Source organism: Ambystoma mexicanum, chromosome 9 (genome assembly GCF_040938575.1).
Source record: "Ambystoma mexicanum isolate Mex_15411 chromosome 9, UKY_AmexF1_1, whole genome shotgun sequence".
Taxonomy (NCBI): Eukaryota; Metazoa; Chordata; class Amphibia; order Caudata; family Ambystomatidae; genus Ambystoma; species Ambystoma mexicanum.
The window spans coordinates 610,020,657-610,040,442 of NC_090931.1; the positions used below are offsets into that span (position 1 = coordinate 610,020,657).

The 19,786-nt window shown below is 42.9% G+C and overlaps 1 protein-coding gene across 1 annotated transcript in view; it reads right to left on the bottom strand.

Moving 5' to 3' along the window:
- The window catches only part of BLMH (bleomycin hydrolase), a 648,489-nt gene that overhangs the window by 617,166 nt on the left and 11,537 nt on the right, over window positions 1-19,786 (bottom strand). Inside the window, exon 2 of the mRNA XM_069615257.1 lies at window positions 7,551-7,748. Within this exon, the coding sequence (XP_069471358.1) occupies window positions 7,551-7,748 (198 nt within the window). The remainder of the gene's footprint in view (window positions 1-7,550; window positions 7,749-19,786) is intronic.

A 19,786-nucleotide genomic window follows, 5' to 3' on the forward strand; every position in this document is an offset into this window, starting at 1 on the left:
ATAGTAATATGCATCTATTGTACACTAGATGAGAAACAGAAGGCGGAAGAGCGAGAATTCCAATAGAGATTTGGGAATCCACAGTAAGAACCAGTAAAGGTCCAAGAGTCAGTATAAGGAAGTGGAGGTATGTAATAATGAACATACTGCTATAGCCTTTTTAGGGATAAGAGCTTGTTCATATGATAATAGAAACTAACATTGTAAATTCAACACTAATAGGGTGTCCTTTTGACCAACAGGGTACTCTCCCCAACTAAAGAAGATTTTAAAAGTTCGACACAAGACACATTCCCCTGACGAATGTCCTACATTGGCGTTTAAAAAGGACAGAAACTTGTACAAGTCGGGTTTTGATATATTTATAGGGAATAAGCTGAAAGTAGGAAGGCAATGGAATCAAAGTGTCAGTTGGTTACACATGTTTGATCCTTTGAAGAAGTATTGTACTACGATTCACTTATGGTGTTTCTACTTGTGTTGTTTTAGTACTTTGTATGTGTGTGATGTATTATGATCATTTTTATGATTGTGGTTTTAAGAAAATATGATAACTGATGATTAATAAAATTTGTGATAATCTTTTGGAAATTTCCACTTGATGTGGGAAGAGTGAAGGGCGAGACCTGAATAAGCTATAAGGTTTCTTTTTGTATATAGAATAGATACTCTCACAGAGTAAGAAATATGTTTATCCCTAGCTGTGATTTCGAACCGTTTGTTGGAGAACAGTATCACTGGATACCCACCAATGCTACATGCTCCCACATTAAGACTATATTGTTTATGTATAGCAGATCAGGATAGGCTACGCTCTACAGTTATTCTTTTTGAGTAACTAGCTAATGTAGTCCTGGTCTTTATTATTTTAATTCTTTTGCAGTAATAGAAACAGTCCAATATTGCAAAGGAACATACATGACTGAAGAAACATCTCGCACATAAAATGAAGTAATAGAGAGCACTCAAACAAAAATAAACTGATGGCAGGCAAGGACGCTACTTCTGCACATCTAAAAAGGAATGTCTAATCCTGTGGCAATACAATACACTATTTGTAGCCACCAGCTTCAAGTTTACTTTCTTTAACTTGAGCAAACCAACATGAACCATACCAGGACACCACAGGGTACATCACTGCACAGGAGTGAGCCCTTAAACTGCTTAAGCAGTAAGCTATGTAAGTGTATATTTCTTGGTGGCGGATTCCAAAATTGAGCTCTTCAGTGCAGAAAACCTTTTCATTTCAGTTGTCCTATGATCGTTCAAATTTCACTAATTGCCCAAAAACAAACTTTTTAGGTCTCAGGACAAGAAATTCCTGCAACATTGAAAACCACTCTACAGTTGATAATGTAATTAGTAGTCCAATTTATCGAGAAAAAAAAAGCAATTAGAAAATCTGCAAATTAATGTATGCTTTGCATATCTAGTAGAAAAGAAAGTCACTAATAATCTTAAGGAACTACCTTTCATAATAAACCCCTTTTAAGTTTCAAATATTAAATTAACAAGAAAGAACCCAAGCATGGCTAGAGTGGAAAGCATTTATTTAATTTAATCACAGCATTTAAAACAAGCTCAACTTAAAGGGGGACTGCACTCTTTCTTTGTATACCTTTAAATAGCGCTAGCGCCCTTTCACAAATTACAGAAAACATTTTACAATTATTTTTCCAATGGAGCATGGCAACTTTATGTGCTCCGAACACCCGCAAGGTGAAGACTTCTCATTTTATGACACTGCTGAGACTGACGATTTAATTGCCCTGGTGGCAATCATCACTAACATGTTTTCTTTGAGGGCCTTCAGAATGGTATCCAATTGTGCATTTTTTTAAAATATGCGACAGGTTGCAGTTATTTAAAGACCCAGACGTGGACTCCTTGCTCACTGTGCTCAGAGAGGCTCCACCTCACTGATGAGGCCCAACAAGGCTGAAAAATGTGTCTGGGGTTGCTGTTGGTACTCTTGTTCAAAGGAGGTTTGCCTGGCATTTCGGTGTTGGAGTGCCCTTGTGGGTGGGACAAAGACTGATATGCAAATGGTTATTCCACCTTTGAGAAAAGTACAGTGAGCAAAAAGCGATGGCTGCGGATTCTCAAAGTGGGTAAAAACCACTGACAGGTTATCAAGCCATGTTCTTTCTAGAGAGGGGCGCATGCTACCTTTTTAAAATGTTTAAAGCTGCATATGTTTCCAGGACAACACCTGTCTGCAAGCAGCTTAATTATATGCATCATTAGCACCCTGGCGGGGGGTGGCAAACAATCAGGTGGCTATGAACGCGGGCTAGACCCGCCGGTGCAAGACCACGTTCCATGTTGCCAGACGGCCAGTTCCCACCGCCACCATCTTCCCCCACCCTCTGACCCAGTTTACTCTTTTTAATCCCTCCCCTCACACCGCAACTTAACTTATTTCGGCTGCAGCTGCACTCGCCCCCTCAGCCGTACCTTCTGCTCTGCTCCCAACAGCCGCCATGGAAATGCCTTCCCTTTCCCTGGCGGCCATCTTTGTAAAGGATTTTCCTTCCTTCAACAGGACACACACAGTTTCCCGTTGAAGGAAGGAAAAACATTTTTTATTTTGCACCTTGGGTTACCGCTTTGGTAACCCGGGGTGCTAATGGCCTTAACACCCGATCCGGCACGCCGGAGAGGGTGTTAAATCCTAAACAGTCTATTCACCCTGCCACAAATGAAAGAAAACATGTTACAATTGATTATTGCCACCTGGGCAAGTCATCTTCAGAGGCAAAGCAGCGTCATAAAATGGAAACCTTCACGCCTTGGGGTTTGGACTACAAAGGTGGTGATGCTTCAAAGAAAATAATTATTGTAAAATGTTTTCTTTAATTAATGACAGGGTGCAAGCATCGTTTAAAGATATGAATTAAAGAGTGTGCGACTCAGTTTAGGCAATTTCCAAACTTTTGCTCACACTTCATAGTGTGCCACATACACTGAGCTGCCCATAATCAAAACGGGGAAAACACAGACAAAATAGTGGCAAGCAGTAACTACAGTTTAATTTTCAACCCTGCTGCTACACTTTGGACTGCTCCTGGACTCTGCCTCTTAGGAAATTATACTAAACCACACCTCCTCTTTCCCATCCAGTCAAGCTAAGACAGCATTGGCCACCACACCTTTCTTGGTTAATGACTAGCGTCTCACTTCAAATGTTTTCCGCCAGGAGTTTAAAGACAAATTGCCACAATTTGCACCACAGACTGACAACTCACTTTCACGAATCAACCTCAATACATTCTGTTTGATATTTATAGACATCCACTTCAAAGCTCCCTGCCGCCAAGCTTCTTTTCAGCAAATTAATGTTTATGAAAAGTATTAAATTGAGCAAAATAATACAAAGATGGCACTTTCCATTTGTTATATTATTTCAATGCACAAACACAAATATTGAACTATCCCAAATGTCCCTACCCTAAACTGAAGGCAACCTGTACATGCCAAAACTGCAAGCCTCAGACAAGCGTCACATCCAACAACAACAGAAATGGCCAACATTGCAATTTACAAATGCAGTTTTTATTCCTTGGACCAGCATAACAACCATCTTAAAGACGTAAACAAAATACAGGGTTCGAAATTGAGGGGCGATGGGAGCCAATTAGCTCCTTCTTGCAGCCTAGAATGCCCCGGTTAGCTGGATACAAACAGCAACTCCCCAAGCCAAAGGATGCCAACAAATATTCCTATTAGACATTAACTCGGTTTGGGACCAATTTTCCTTTTTTTTATCTGTTCTTTGGTATTTACTATTTTCACAGTACAGCCATCAAAAGCACACTATGGCACCACAGTACAGATGTAACATAAAAACAAACAAAAATAGGGCACCTGTGTACAAACACTCTGGTACAATAAAGTCCAAGCCGTGGTGTTGGGTAAGGTTTCCATATTTATGAAAATCTTCCTGACCCGTGTCAACCCCAGAACTTTTTTGCTTTGACTATAACTATTTTACCTTGTCCCTAGGTGCGGGGGGAATCACCTAGGCTTTTACTAATTTCATGGGCGACCTTTTTATGTCTCACATATAGTGTATGGTTGAAGTTATAGTTTCCTAGAAGCTTGGGTCTTCTGCTGGGTTGCCCGTTTGGGCTCCCCTTTTAATTTCTCTTTCATATATTTGGGTGAACTACAGTTCCCAAGTAGGTGGATGGGTAGGCAAACCTTGTTGAATAGAGGCGCTGGAGATTCGATTGTAATCATGGATATCTTGTTTCCAAGTTGTTAAAATAAGTTTGCCACTTGTTTCTTTTGCAATTGTGAAGGTTTAATGTGGTTACATTAATAAGACAAGTTGGCCTAGCTTATTGTGCTAGGTATGTGAGGGGAACCAACACGTGTTTTGATCGTAGTCTTTGTCAAGGCTTGAGGTAATGGTAAAGGGTCCTGTTTAGGGGTTGCTGGCCTGAAGCGGAGTATCAGTTACAGGTGGAGGGCTGAGTAGCCAATCTGTCTTGAGCTGTAAGGGCGTTCCATGGTTCGGTGTTCCAACAAATCAACCAATAGATAGCGCAGGGGTCCACTTTTCCTCTAAACCCCAACCTACCGTACCTACAGCTCCCAAGTAGTAAAGAGGGATCCCCTTTAAATTTTGTATAAGTGAGCCAGCAGCACCCCTGTTGGTCAAAAGGACACCCTATTAGTGTTGAATTTACAATGTTAGTTTCTATTATCATATGAACAAGCTCTTATCCCTAAAAGGGCTATAGCAGTATGTTCATTATTACTTGTGTGGTGTGCTGCGGGATACAATGTATGCCCTTTCTTAGCTGGTCACATTTTGTTACAATTGCAAGTTTACTTGAATGGCTGGTGGCAGTTTAACTACTTTTATGACTTTTAGTCACCATTACTCCATTACTCGCAGGTTGTTCATTCAGCCTCTGTAATACACAGAAGGACCACAATTTGTCTAAAATGGTTGCCTCCATTTCTTGTGTGCTTGCTGTTGCTGAGGTCTTCCATGCCATTCTAGGCGAAAACAACCTCAGTGGAAGTTCTGTCTCTGGCGGGAATCCTTTGGATTCCCTGCCCAGGCTCCAGAGTGTCTGAGAAGGCAGGAAGCGAGGCAGGAGGCCAATATTCTAAGGCCCTTGTATTCCACCATGCCTGAAAGGAACCCCAGTGAGGGGCTGTATGTCCTGATCGGACAGCCAGACTGCCCCTTTCTGTAAAATACAGGGGTGTGCTGTAGTTCCTGTTAAATACTCCGAACCTGGAAGCTGCTGACTAGTCAACCACTGGAGCTGAAACCAAAGAGAAAAATAAAGAGAAGAAGGCAGTAGCGATTTCCAGCAACTGGAGAGCCTGCTGTAACCCTTCGTTCCAATCTACAGGGGGGGGGGGGTCCCCGAGCATGACGACTCCTATCCAGAGGCTGATGAGACCCACTTGTCCCAAGAAGACCTGCCTTTCGAGCAATCCCACGGCGTGCTGAGACATTGCTGGGCTGCAATACTCAAATACCCTTGGACCTGGAGCCATTGTGCGGTTCAGTCTTCTGAATTCCGAATCTTGCTGAAACCTTGAGGGCATCCTGCTGGACCTCCAGTGACTATTTGCATCCTTGAAGTCCCCTCACTAGAGTGCTGGACCAGATTAGCGACGGGTATCAGACCAGCGATATTCCGTCTTCTCCTGGCTCCTGAAAAGGGCACCAAAACCAGAGCTGCATCATGCCGCAAAGAAACTCCTTCCACGTTGATCCCAGCTGTTAATTCCCCTCAAGTGAACTGGGTTCAAGGACTGGGTTTTCGGCTGGAGATCCTGAAGACATCCTGCTGCAAACTCCTCTTATGTGCGTAGGGACTGTGTTGGCTGGGGCATTTCTTACCTGAAGGGATTCCTGTGAAGCTTTAGGAGCGATTCCTGTGATCGAGAGTCCTCTCATCCAGTTCACCCATGCCCAATGTTGGAATCCTTCTAGAGTGTCTTCTCTGAAGCCCCTGACCCAAACTAACTCTAAAGTGAACTACTTACTTGTTTTGAAGAGACTTCATCAGGAACTCTGACTTTTCCTACATCTGTGCCTATCTTGACCTGTCTGCTGGCCACTAGAGCAATAGTGACCCCCCTCCCTCACCCCTTCCTGCCACTGAGAACACCCATGCTTTAAGAATAGGGAAAGACTTCTATGGTGTGGGCCTTTTTGCCCTGAAATGTAACAAGTGTTAAAAAGTGACTTACTAGTAAAAGAATTGGTTGGCAACTGTCCCTCTGAAATATGAGCCATTACAAGATTTCTTACTTTCCTTGAATATGTTATGCCATTCTTAAAAGGACTATGTAGGTTTGTTTTACTTGCCTGTGAATAGGATCCTCCGCTTCGCAAAAGTAATACTGTTGTCTTGACCTACCTATTTTGTTCAGAAAATAAGGTGTATAAGTTCACCAACTGGGTTTTACTTCCCCCGGCCTGCTGTACAGCCTGTCTAGAATAAGTCTTCCTTGGGTTTTACCTACCTTGAATAGCTGTGTGCCCTTCTGAATAAGTGTACTGTGGATATTACTGACCCTGGTCTGCTTTTTGCAATCCTAAAACATGTAAAGAGTTATTGCTTACCTTAATCTGTGTTTCACTGATCTGAAAAAACAACTGCAATAGTTTATTACTCACCTGGTATAACCAAAGGTTAACCTAAATGTAGTTATAGGTTCATACTGTTCTGTGAGTTTGTGTTCCTCTATTCAGAAAAGTATTCTGGTAACAGGGTCTGTTTACGCCTCGATTCCTGATTAGGCAACATGATCAAAGAATTCCAGCATCTACGGGGGGGGTTTGTCCTCGGGGGGAGCAGAACATCGCTAAAAGGAGCGCATGCATGCCTCTATATTGGTGGCTTGTTCCTGAGGCCCCGCCGCATGGCCTTGTGCCACACCACAGTTTCAGCTGTACTCCACAGCTGTATGTCCTGCAGCTACAACAAATCATTTGGGCCTCCTGCCTGCTTCCACGCCATCGCAATTCTCCTCTTTGCGAGGACGCATGCCAAGTCCATTGGTTTAACTGCGTGCCTTATTTTGCATGGCCTGCTATAAATCCCTAGGAGACATTGTGTCAGGGTCTACTTTTATTTACACACGCTCAGACGTTAATTTGACCATACTCTAGAAGGCATCTCCGGGACAATCTATAAATAAGTATTAGCACATATCTATAGAACATTTAAAGTATAAGGGGTCCTAAATGATGCACAAACTATTACGTTTGCATTTTATGTGGAAGTTACATTTGCAGAACGCCATGTATTAGCTCCTTGTTCCTCAGTGCTAGCTTCTGCGCACCGGTTAATGCCAGATACCCAGGAGCTGCTTTTAGCTCTTCCTTATCCAATCTTAATTTCGATCCCTGAAGTGACGTCAACAGCATGAAGAAAAATTGGAAGGTAACTCACAGAAAATGCTGTTCTAAAACACAGTCCACACAATTCAAGAAAGCAGCAGGTGAGATAATAACAAAGATGGAAAAACATATTCACAACGTTTTGCTTTAATAAACAAGGCTTTCTTACCAGAGTTCTTCTGATTGGTGATGGGCTTTCCCTCGGCGGGTACAGAATGCTGAAACACATGCACAGTGTCCTGGATGGTTTGCCTGTGAACACACATCTCAAGCGGATCATTGCTGGAGGCAACATTCTGAGCAAGCACATACCGAGGCTCAGATTTCAGGTTTTTGGCAAATGAAGCAGTCTTCTTCAAAGTTAAACCTATGAAAAAAGGTTACGGGAAAAGAATGTCAGAGTTTAGGGCTGATCAACTTCTGAAATAATACAACGGGGAAAGGATCTATAGAATTGTTAGCATTACTTAAGAAATGGATGACAAGCAACTCAGCTGGCCCTTCCCCCACTCACATTATTGGGGTTGGGGGGCTTCAACCTGTGCCTCGGGATGAGCAGGACAAATTCACGCTCAGACAGGGGTTATTCTGTACCAATCGCCTCTCTGGCTGACTCGACTATGTCAGATAAAGTACTGTATCTATGGGAAATTCTTACAGAGTCAGGATACTGGGCTGTAAACCACAGATTGACTTCATGTAGGGACATCGGTGTTAACAAATGCCTATGTGGGGAAAAGGAAACATTGTCGCATTTTGTTTTGGTTTGCCCCTTCCTTTTATAGTGATAAACGCAAAAGATTCAAAACGTGCTCAAATCTAGTGGTTTACGCCAATGGAGACCTGCCCTTATGCTTTTATTATCTCTTCCAACAGGTGGAGTTGCCTTCACTTTTGCCTGTTTTTTTTAAAAGCTGCATGGGAGGAAATTATTCTTCATCGCAAGGTTTAAAAATTATGATGCTGGTATGTTTTATGATGTTCTCCCTCACTTTTTAACCATGTGTCGTTATGCAATAATGACAAGATGTAACCTGCCTTTTGCTTTTGGTGTCAGGTATTGTGTTATTTAGGACAGCACATTGTATACTATGAGGTTTGATGGATTTCTAATTGTGAATCCGAATAACCAGAACTACTACTACTACATGTTAGGCTATGTATTCCATCTTTGACAATGGTAGTTTTCATAGCATCACTAATTACATTCTTGTACCAGTGAGGTGGTGGGGGCGTATACATGTTTCAAAACTCAAAAAAGACCCAAATGCGACCATAACCCATTAACCCTTAAGTGGGCAAAAAATGAGGGTATCAATGTGAAGTCCAATTCCCATTCGGCAGTCATTACATTGGTGGTCCAAGTATAGGCTATGATGCTGGAATTGTAGAAAGGACAGTGATTTGAGTAAGTAATTAAGGATGCTAGACCAGAATTGATGATATGCTTTCAGAGAGAAACCAATCCAGATGTGTTATGAACTTTTGATTTTATCAGAGTGTGCAAGGATACTTTTAGGCCCTCGGTTTCAGACACTGGGAAGGGACTACTTCACTGTAAATCCTGGTTGTCTGCTAACTGCAAGGATAAGAAAAACTTTCCTTAGGGGTGTTAAAAAGATACAGTGGATATCAGTGAAATCCAGCCGACGTGTCAGGAATAGAAGTCTGCCCTATCAGATCAAACCCCCGATAGCTGGAAAAAGGAAATCTAACTTCAGATTTTTAAAAGGGACAGTAAATCTTTACCCTCGTCAAAGACCAGTTTTCTTATTAGATGGGCCATCAAAGCTGCTGTCTGGTATTATTTTGAACCGTATGGAAGACTGGCTGACAGACAATTGCATCCTATTGGACACCCAAACAGCCTTTTAACCAGGTACTGGTATGGTACACCAGTGCCCAAATCCCTACCATATCTTAGCAAAGCGTGTACAGGTTCTGGACTCTTCCATACGTGGCCTTCATGCACCTTAGTTCAGCTTTCGACCACGTGGAATGGAGATTACTGGAAATCTGTACATGATATAGGTGTCCCAGGGCCTTTGATGCGGATGTTGGATTTACTCCACGAGTACTCAAAGGTCGGTGTGCTCTATGGTCTAGATGGGGAACTGACTGGATGTTTACCAGTAAAAAAAGGGGTCCGTCAAGAATGCATCCTCACACCCATCCTTTTTACATTTATACGTTAGTACTCTTGCCTCATATTCAGAACCATTTACAACTATTGATATTCATCAGTGTGGGACCAGGGGACTGCCAATGCTAAGCTATTCCGATGGCTGTTCTCCTGGCAAAGACTCCCAGATCATTACAGGCTTTGATTTCAGAATATGATAAACACGCAAGGGAACAGGGTTTATAGTTTAATAATCGCAAATGTTTTAGTAAGTGTCTCTCTAGGAAGCCCAAACGGTACCTGCCCACTGATGTTTTTATAAGGTAAGCAATTGGAATGTTCATCCTCTTTTGACTACTTAGGCATACATTTAATAACAGGCTAAAGTCGGATGACCATATTAGTGTCAGGATGATCCAATCAATAGAGGGCATTTTTAGACTAGCAAAGACTCCGAGGCATTCGTCTGTGGAACACATGGTTAAGGTTTACAAGAGCAAGGCAATTCGTACATGCATTTTTGGGTGTAAAGTATGGGGGTAGACAAGGGCTTTTTGCATTCAAAAGACTGTTATGCCCACTCATCCCCACGGCCTTTGTAATCTATGAATTTGGAAACGGTTACATACAACGCATCTTGCTGATATATATGAGAGACCCATTTTAATGTGGGCCTCACTATGGCCAGTACTCATAGCCCTCTAACAAAATATCGAATTGTGGATCGAATTACTCTAAATGGTTACTGTTAACTAGTAGGTTAGCCCGCATGAAGTCCCTGTTACAGAAGCTTTCATGTGCAACATACTTTCATGATCCAGAAATAAGATCTTTCAAATATGATGGTAAAATCTAGGGCTATGCAATATTTTTGATGCTCAAAGCACAGGTAAGATCCTACTTACCGTTACCCCCTTTAAACAGGCCTGCAGATTATTTGCGACTGGTGTCCAGTACGGCTTACAAAAGCTAAACTGAACCTACTGCCTTGTTGGGGCAGTTTTATAAACATGGTTTAAAGACAGCACAGAGGTTTAGATTATAAATGTGTGTGTGGTGATTTTGAGACCTGTAGCATCTCATCTCAGCTATATGAAAGGAGTTTGCCTGATGTGAGGGAGACATGCCTGACTTCACCAGGGTTCCACGAGCTGCATCTCATTGGTGGATCTGACACAAGCCCTGTTGTGTTCTGGAATATGGAACACTAATTGAAAAGCAACAGTCATCTTTGTTTGCAGGCTTGAGCAGTCTCCCTCCTCTTTCCCTAGTCATTAATACTTCTATGTTTTGTATATTTATTAAATACATATTTATCACCTACAACTTACCTTGTGTAGTGTCCATCTTTCCACCTCTACACTACAATTGGCGATAAGGATTTCTTCCTGAGCAACCTGTTGGCTGTTTACACGGATCCGCTCCGCTCATGCCCGAGCGTTGCAGCGGCCCTGTGCGTGTATCCAGAAGGTAACGCTCTCTGCCCCGGATTATATAAATCTTCACCCGGTCCCCGCCGGCATGAATATAATGCAGGATCGCTGTTGCGCATAAATACAGGGCCGATCGCTACACGGCGAGCCACGTCACATCATTACTTCCTGTTTCGCGCATGCGCCGTACGTTGTCTTTGGAGGATCGAGTTGGCAACGCCTCTTAAAGATATATACACATTGCCTATGCTCGACAGCGTGTATCATAAGAAAGGATACACGCGTTGCTACTGCTCGCCAGCACGTTAAATAAGTGCAGACTCTGCATAATAAAGACATACACATTGCTACTGCCAAGGAAGTGGCAGAGTTCTGTAATAAATATTCCATTGAGCATAAAACAAGTTCTATTTACCACCCACAGACCAATGGGATGGTTGAACGTTTCAATAAGGTTTTGAAGGAGACAATCAGGATGGCTTGGTCAAATGGTATGAACTGGGAAGAAGCGGTCAAGGAAAGGGTGATCGCTCATCGCTTTACACCACATTCCAGCACAGGTATTTCGCCTTTTGAACTTAGTAGAGGAAGGAAGGCAAATACCAAAATGGCTCCTGTGTGGTTAGACAACAAAGATATGGGGGTAGAGAAGGACTTTGGCACAGTATGTGATAAGATCAGAGAAGTTCAAAAGAAAAACAAAAGTGTTGTTGACAGAAGAGGGTGCAATAACAAATATGATATGGCTACTGTTGTAGGGAAGTTGGTTAGAGTAAGACTTCCTCACGCTCTTAGAGTGGGCCCATGTAAGTGGTCAAGGCCTATTAGGGTTGTAGAAGCATTTCACCATGCAGTTCGAGCGGAAGATGGAAGAGTCTGGAATGTTGAGAGAATTTGGGTGTGTGAAGACAGCAAACATAACAAGAATGGCAAGGAGAATGTTGGTTTGGGTGTGAAAGAAGGAAAGTATGAGTGTGGAGGTGAAATTGACGTGAGGAAAAGCACACAGTGTTAAAAACAAACCAAAAGATGTTTCCTTGTCAGTTAATTTCAGAGATACTGGTAGTAAGTCCAGATGTGGAAGATCATATCGTCTACCTAAACGGATGGAGGCCTATGTGTGACTTTTGTTTCCTGAACATTATAAAGGAAGGGAGATGTGTAGCATCTCAGCTCAGCTATATGAAAGGGAGTTTGCCTGGCCTGAGAGAGACATGCCTGACTTCACCATGGTTCCACGAGCTGCATCTCATTGGTGGATCTGACACAAGCCCTGTTGTGTTCTGGAATATGGAAAACTAATTGAAAAGCAACAGTCATCTTTGTTTGCAGGCTTGAGCAGTCTCCCTCCCCTTTCCCTAGCCATTAATACTTATATGGTTTGTATATTTATTAAATACATATTTGTCACCTATAACTTACCCTGTGTAGTGTCCATCTTTCCACCTCTACACTACAAGACCTTATCCCATTATTTCCTGCTCTCTCCACCGTTTTTCGAGATCCGAGCAAAACGTCTACTGAATATACTTCAAGAAAGTGGGATAAGGTCTCATCCAAGATTATTGGTCCTGCTAACCTCAAAGAAGCTGGTGATTCCAATTGCCCATGCTCGTTTGTTACAGAAAGCCTGGCGGAGATGTTCTATATTTGGAATGGTGGGTGGGGTCTGTCTAATCAGTTGTAAATAGGATTTATTTTAAGCCTGCATAATCAAGAGTGTTGTTGCAGGATGCAGATGTAGTTTTGTTCCTGTTGTGTGCTTTTAGAACATGTCTCTTATACTTGTATTTTAATTTGTGTTTTATGGATTGTAACAATCCGAAAAAACTAATTGAAAAAACGATTTTTAAAAATGTTAAACAAGGCATAGTTTTTAAAAAAATGATTAGAAGAATTTGCCAATTAATTGAATAGCAGACAGATTTGATGAGCAATTATGTACTAATATTTTAAATATCACCAGACGTTATTGGCACCCAAGACATAACATTAGCAACAATACACCATTTCTGTTTACGGCAGAAGTAAGACAGTGAGAGGAGGGTCCATAAAATGTTGAATGTTAGCTGCATGAATGTTATGTTACTTGGCATTTATATAGTGCTCTATACAGGATTGGTATGACCTCAAAGCGCTGGTAGGTTGAACGCCCTCGGGAACGGTCAGTAGAGAGTGCCATAGGGTGCGTGGGTGCACCATATGTGTGCAGGAGATGGAATTGCCAGATGGTAGCTGCATCCTAGCGTAAGGTGTGGTGCTGAAGAGATCAGTTGGATGTGTGCAGTCTGGCGAGTGGACACCCAGACTGGGCTCTAGCTGCGTTAGGCCTCAAGGACGCATATGTGAGCAACTAGGCCTGAATGTGCCTGGCTATCTGCGTTTTATTAGGGTGATGAGGTTTTTATGGGTTCGTATTCATATGTGAACAGCTAGGCCAAATTAAATCAGGGGTATAGCTGTGTTCTAGTTGAATGAAGGTGTAGAGTAGAGAGTGAGCGTAGTGATGTGATATGATGGTCATCTTTAAAGCGCCGGAGACCAGGCACGTGAACAGGATGGCTGGGAACAAGGCGACACACAGACACAGAGACATGTGGGTGGGCTTACAGTGACAGGAGAGGGGGGGATACGGATATATAGCAACAGCATAGGGAGCAGGGAAGCAGAGCACGCAGGGCACACAGTGGTGCACGTGTGGGGCATGTTAACATTACAATTCGCATTTCTATCCAGATGCGATTCAGGCTAATGTTCACAGCTCCACCCAAGTGTGGGACATGCCAACATTTGCATTTCTATCGAGAAGCGACTCAGGCTAACGTTGACAATCCTGTCAGGGTCTGGTGCAGGCTAATGTTCACAATTCTAGCTAAGGATGGTACTGCTAATATTCACTATCTAGTATGGTCTGAGGCATACTAATATTCACGATTCTAAGCAAGGACTGTATTGCTAACATTCACAATCTAGTATGGCCTGAGGCCGGCTAATGTTCACAATTCTAAGTGCTGAAGTGGCATTGCTAACATTCACAATCCTATCTAGAAGTGATGCAGGATACTGTTTTCAAAAGTGCGGCATTGCAAACATTTACAATCTAGTATGGGTCTGAGGCAGGCTAATGTTCACAATTCTAACTAAGTGCAGAAGTGTGGCATTGTTAACATTCACAATCCTGTTTGGGTCTGGCGCAGGCTTATGTTCACAAATCTAATAGTGCGGCATTGCTGACATTCACAATCCTATCAAGAAGTGACGCAGGCTACTGTTTATAAGCGTAACTAGGTGTGGCATTGCTAACATTCACAATCCTATCTAGAAGAGATGCAGCATAATGTTTACAAATATAACTAAGTGTGCCATTGCTAACAATCACAACCCTGTCTGGGTTTGGCTAGGCTAATGTTCACAATTCCAACTAAGAGCGGCATTGCTAACAATCACAATCCTGTCTGGGTCCGGCACAGGCTAATGGTCACAATTCTAACCAAGTGTGGCATTGCTAACATTCACAATCCTATCTAGAAGTGACGCAGGATACTGTTTTCAAATCTAAGTGCGGCATTGCAAACATTTACAATCTAGTATGGGTCTGGGCAGGCTAATGTTCACGATTCTAACCAAGTACGGTATTGCTAACATTCACAATCTAGCATGGTCTGTGGCATGCTAATGTTCACAAGTCTAACTAAGTGCGGAAGTGTGGCATTGTTAACATTCACAATCCTGTTTGGGTCTGGCGCAGGCTTATGTTCACAAATCTAACAGTGCGGCATTGCTAACATTCACAATTCTATCTAGAAGAGATGCAGTATAATGTTTACACATATAACTAAGTGTGGCATTGCTAACAATCACAATCCTGTCTGGGTTTAGCGCAGGCTGATGGTCACAATTCTAACCAAGCATGGCATTGCTAACATTCAAAATCCCATCTATAAGTGATGCAGGCTAATGTTCACAATTCTAACGAAGTGTGGCACTGCTAACATTCAGGATCCTATCTATAAGTGACGCAGGCTGTTACAAATCTAACTAAGTGCAGCATTGCTAACAATCACAATCCTATCTAGATGTGACGCAGGCTAATGTTCACAATTCTGAGTGTAGCATTGCTAACAATCACAATCCTGTAAGGGTCTAGCATAGGCTAATGTTCACAATTCTGCGTGTAGCATTGCTAACAATCACAATCCTATCTAGATGCGACGTAGGCTAATGTTCACAATTATAACTAAGTATAGCATTGCTAACAATCACAATCCTGTCTGGGTCTGGCATAAGCTAACGTTCACAATTCTGAGTGTGGCATTGCTACCAATCACAATCCTATCTAGAGGCGATGCAGGCTACTGTTTACAATCTAACTATGTGTGAACAAATCTAATTGGATTGCTAACATTCATAGTTCTGAGGTAAGGTAATGTTGAGTGGCAGGGTTTTTGGGAGTAGAATAATTGCTCTACTCCCGCCCATGCCACACATACTTTTGGGTTGCTGCTGGTTGACGGCTGGTCGCTGGCTTCTCCTGCGGACACTTTCTGGAGCAGCCTCTGTTGGAGCCGCCCTTTGCCTCAGGTACTTAGCTGCAGGGCTGCATGGGCAGAGGGGTGCCCTGGGGAGGTCGGTTAAGCCCGCCCTAGCAGCCAATCAGAGCTGGAAGAGGGAAGCTGGGGTGAGGGGATGCGTACAGAGGCCTGGGAGGCTGCTAGATGGCCGCATCAGGACAGATGCTGACCCAGGAGGGTCTGATGCTGCCCACCACTCACCTGTCTCGCCGGGGACCAAAACAGCCGAGCAGGGAGCTCTGGCGTAATGTACTAAAACATGCAGGCCCTAGGAGCCAATCAGAGCGCAGGGGAGGCGGGAAGAGCTGGAAGAGGGAAGCCGGGGTGAGGGGATGCATACAGGGGGCTGCTAAATGGCCGCATCAGGTCAGATCATGACCCAGGAGGGTCAGATGCTGCCCACCATTCACCTGTCTTGCCAGGAACCAAAAAACTGAATGGACAAATAGATATGATAAAAAGGCTTCTGAAAACATTTCTCAGTGCAAGGCTCTGTGCAGCTGGGTGCAGTCAGTGTCGCACACAGCAATGTCCTGTATATTGTATGCTTGACCTAAACGTTTAGAGGTTTCATAAAACCAAAAGGTTTACAATACAAAAGGAAAATCATATCCTGAGACTAAGGGTGTGGTATGGATTTGCAGCAGGCAGGATAACGGTCAAATGCAGGTGGACAAGATGGCTCTTGCCTCTCATGGATATCAACTATTTTCAATATAGCATCAGTCTCAGAATAGACTGCGTCTAAAGAATGCCGATATAGTGGCTGTGACAGAGTCCTTGCATCAGTCTCAGGAGTTGGGTGGGTGTAACCCGATTGAATACCAGCAATTTTTAGAAATTTATAAAATTAAAAAGAAGATCACTCTGAATAGAGCTGGGTACCAAAAACACCAATATGATCCTGAAGTTGCGAAAAGAAAGAGAGAGTTAAGGAAGACCCTAAGAAGAATTGGCGCTGCAAAATCGGTGGATGTTAAGAGCCAGATAAAAAAGGTTAAGAACCAATATAATAATTGGCATAAACAGCATAGAGCAGTGATGGAGCAACGAGATGCCGAGCAAATGCTGAAGGCTCTAAACAAAAAGGAACTCAATGGGCTTTTGGGCCATAATAAATGAAGTAATGAACTCTGAAAAGGTGATAAAATCAAATATGGTAACCGAAAATGAGTGGGAAAGGCATTATACAAAGTTATTTAAAAAAAGGAAAACTCCGAGTACCACAAACTTTCAGTGGAGCCAGCAGTGGGAAATTGAAATTGACAGAGAAGATATTCGTACAACGATCACAAAAAGCAGTGCCTCACGTGCTGCAGGGCCTGACGGCTTGTAAAATGCGGACCTAAAAGAGAACATTGAAGAGTGGGTAGATTTCTGTGACATTCTGTTTCAATTACTAATAAAAGGTCGGATTCCATCGACATGGAAATCTGGAATAATCGTACCCATCTTCAAGAAAGGAATCCGCACAGACCCTGCAAACTATCGACCAAAAGCCCTGCTCGACGTAGTGGGAAAAGTGTTTGCATCACAATTACTTCCACAACTTACTAAATGGATTCGAAAAGAGAAGATCTACGATGACCGTCAGTCGGGGTTCGTTAAAGGTGTAGGATGTGGCGTCAATCTGTTAATTTTGAATCTGTTAAAAATTGAAGCAATTAGATCGGGCCAAAAATCTGACCTTGCATTTATTGATATGGCAAATGCATTCGATGGAGTGGATAGAGAAACACTCTGGAACAACCTTATGGATAGGGGGTGTAGTAGGAGCCTTATCCAAGCCATCAAAGAGTTATACTCTGACACTTACATCCAAGTCCGTCTGGACAGTGAAGGAAACCTAACGAACCCCATAGCAACAAAGAGAGGCGTCAAACAAGGGTGCCCATTAGGAGCAACCCTTTTTAACTTCTATATATCAGACGTTGGTACCGTCCTTTCAAATGTGGTGTTGTTTCCACCACGTATCAATGGAATCGAGATAAATCATATCATGTATGCTGATGACATGGTGATCTTAGATCGTACACCAATTGACCTCCAACGAAAATTGACAGCGTTAAGAACCTTCCTGGAAGACCTGGGATTGGAGATCAATGCGGCCAAATCAGAAATCTTGGTACTTGAAAATAAAAGAGGAAGAAAATCCAACAAGTTTAGACAAGGATGGTCGATTGGGGAGAAAAAGCTGAATAAAGTACCACATACAAGGTACCTAGGAACAATCATCAGTTCCAGTATCAATGATGAGCCGATGACCAAAAAGCTTCTAAACAGTTGTAAACAACTGACTTCTCAAGGCATCACAATCCAGAAAAGATATGGAAAATTCTCATGCGACCCAGTAAGAAAACTTTACCAGAGTAAAGTCTCCCCAATCTTAATTTATGGTGCAGAGAATATGTTTGGATGCGACCACAAACTATGGTCGCGATGCAAAGGTTTCTTTTGGAAGAAAGTTCTTCAGATTCCACAAAGTACACCTACGGCCAATGTACTGTACGAAGTAGGGATCTCCACACTCAATGTGAGAATCACATGGAATAAGTTGGCTTTGTACAGGAAACTATATGAAGATGCAAACCTGCCACCTCTTAAAATCTTGGCGGAAGAAAAGACAAAGGAAATCAGTGCTAAAAGAATGGAAAAAACAATGCAAGAAGATCCTAATTCAATTAGGAACAGATGAACGAACCCTATGGTACAACCCAATTTAGTGAAAAGGAAACTGCTAGACCTCGATTGGATCGGCATAGGAGAAAAAGGATCAGCTCATAAATCTATGCAAAATGTCCCACCTGAAGCCAAAAAACATAATATGTTACCAAACTATTTAATGCTATCACCCTGTAAACGTTTGAGAAGGCTGTGCCTAAAGTTCCGCTTAAACATCTTTGAAACTAAAGAAATTTTAAGACATCGACGGATGATTCCTGAAAGTAACGTAAAATGCAGATTTTGCGCAAAAGATGACGAAAATCTAAAACATCTGGTGTTGTCCTGTACAGAACTGAGGGTGCAACGCGAGAACTGCGTGGGGAAGGTGATGTGTACATTTCAGACGTATGACTCTGAAGAATGGCGGAAACATCTTCACATTGGCGAAAGTAAATTGTTGATGATTGGCATGATGCGTTTCTTGGAGCAAATTCAAATCCAACTAGAGACAAGGCCACATATCTGAATAGTGCTCCTCGTGAGTAAGAAAGAAAGGAGCCATGACGACCAATGGGAAGGGCTCAAGAGACATTGATTAGCTTAACATTGAGTAGAATAAAAATGTGAGTAATTTTTAAGGTTAAAATCAGGGAAAAAAGTGACAAATTGTTTTGTCTGCTTTGTTATCTTTTTTTTTCTTTTCTCCTTTTACGATTTTCAGAAAATGTGTATAAACCAAATAAAAATTAAAAAAAAGTTAAAAAAATATAGCATTAATTACTACTTTACAAGTGCAGCATTCCAACCCTGTGAATGCAATATTTATCACTATTTAGCAGCCATCTGGGGTGCTAATATTTTTTTGTTTCTTTTCAAGGAAAGCATGAATTGTGCAAAGCTGGGTTCCCTTAAAAACAAATTACCGATGGCCGTGGCCAGGATGGCGGGCTAGGCGTACACATCCAGCGCAAGCTCCCCACCAGCAATGGAGAAACATGACGTGAATTCCCCACTATGCTTATCTGAGCTGTGGTACAAAGCTAGCAGGGCCAGCGCGGTTTCGGAAAAGATCACTGCGGTGTGAATATTACTGCCTGTGGTGACAAAGCAAGCACTAGGGGCAAGGAGAGTGAGACACGGCAGGTGTGGACAAGGGCGGCTGCGGCCAGTGGAGCGGTCCGTCAAACCCCTCTGTCGAGTTAAGGGCCAGCTCGGCACCTTGTGAGAAGAGCCTGGAGCCAGAGACAGCAACGAGCAGGACACTGGATAAAGGTGCACCTAGGCGGAGATGTGTCGCAACGACGAGAGGGAGCCGGCAGGGGGCCTGTAGGAGGAGCAGGCAACGAGGGAAGAGATTCCTGGAGGAAGTGGGCAGTCGAGTAGGAGAGAAACCCAGCTGTGAGCTTCAGGTGGCCTGGGATCAGCCCAGGCAAGACAAGTGAGGCAGGCACAAGCCTCCAGTGAAGGAGCTGGTTTTAGGGATGGTGCTGTCCTGTGACATTGAAGAGACTCTCACTCTACTGCCGGGTAAGGAGGAGAGGAGGAAAAGGAACAAGGAGTGGGAGGCCCTGGGGTGGCGGGGGCAGCAAGTGGATAACCAGCAAGTGGAGCTGAC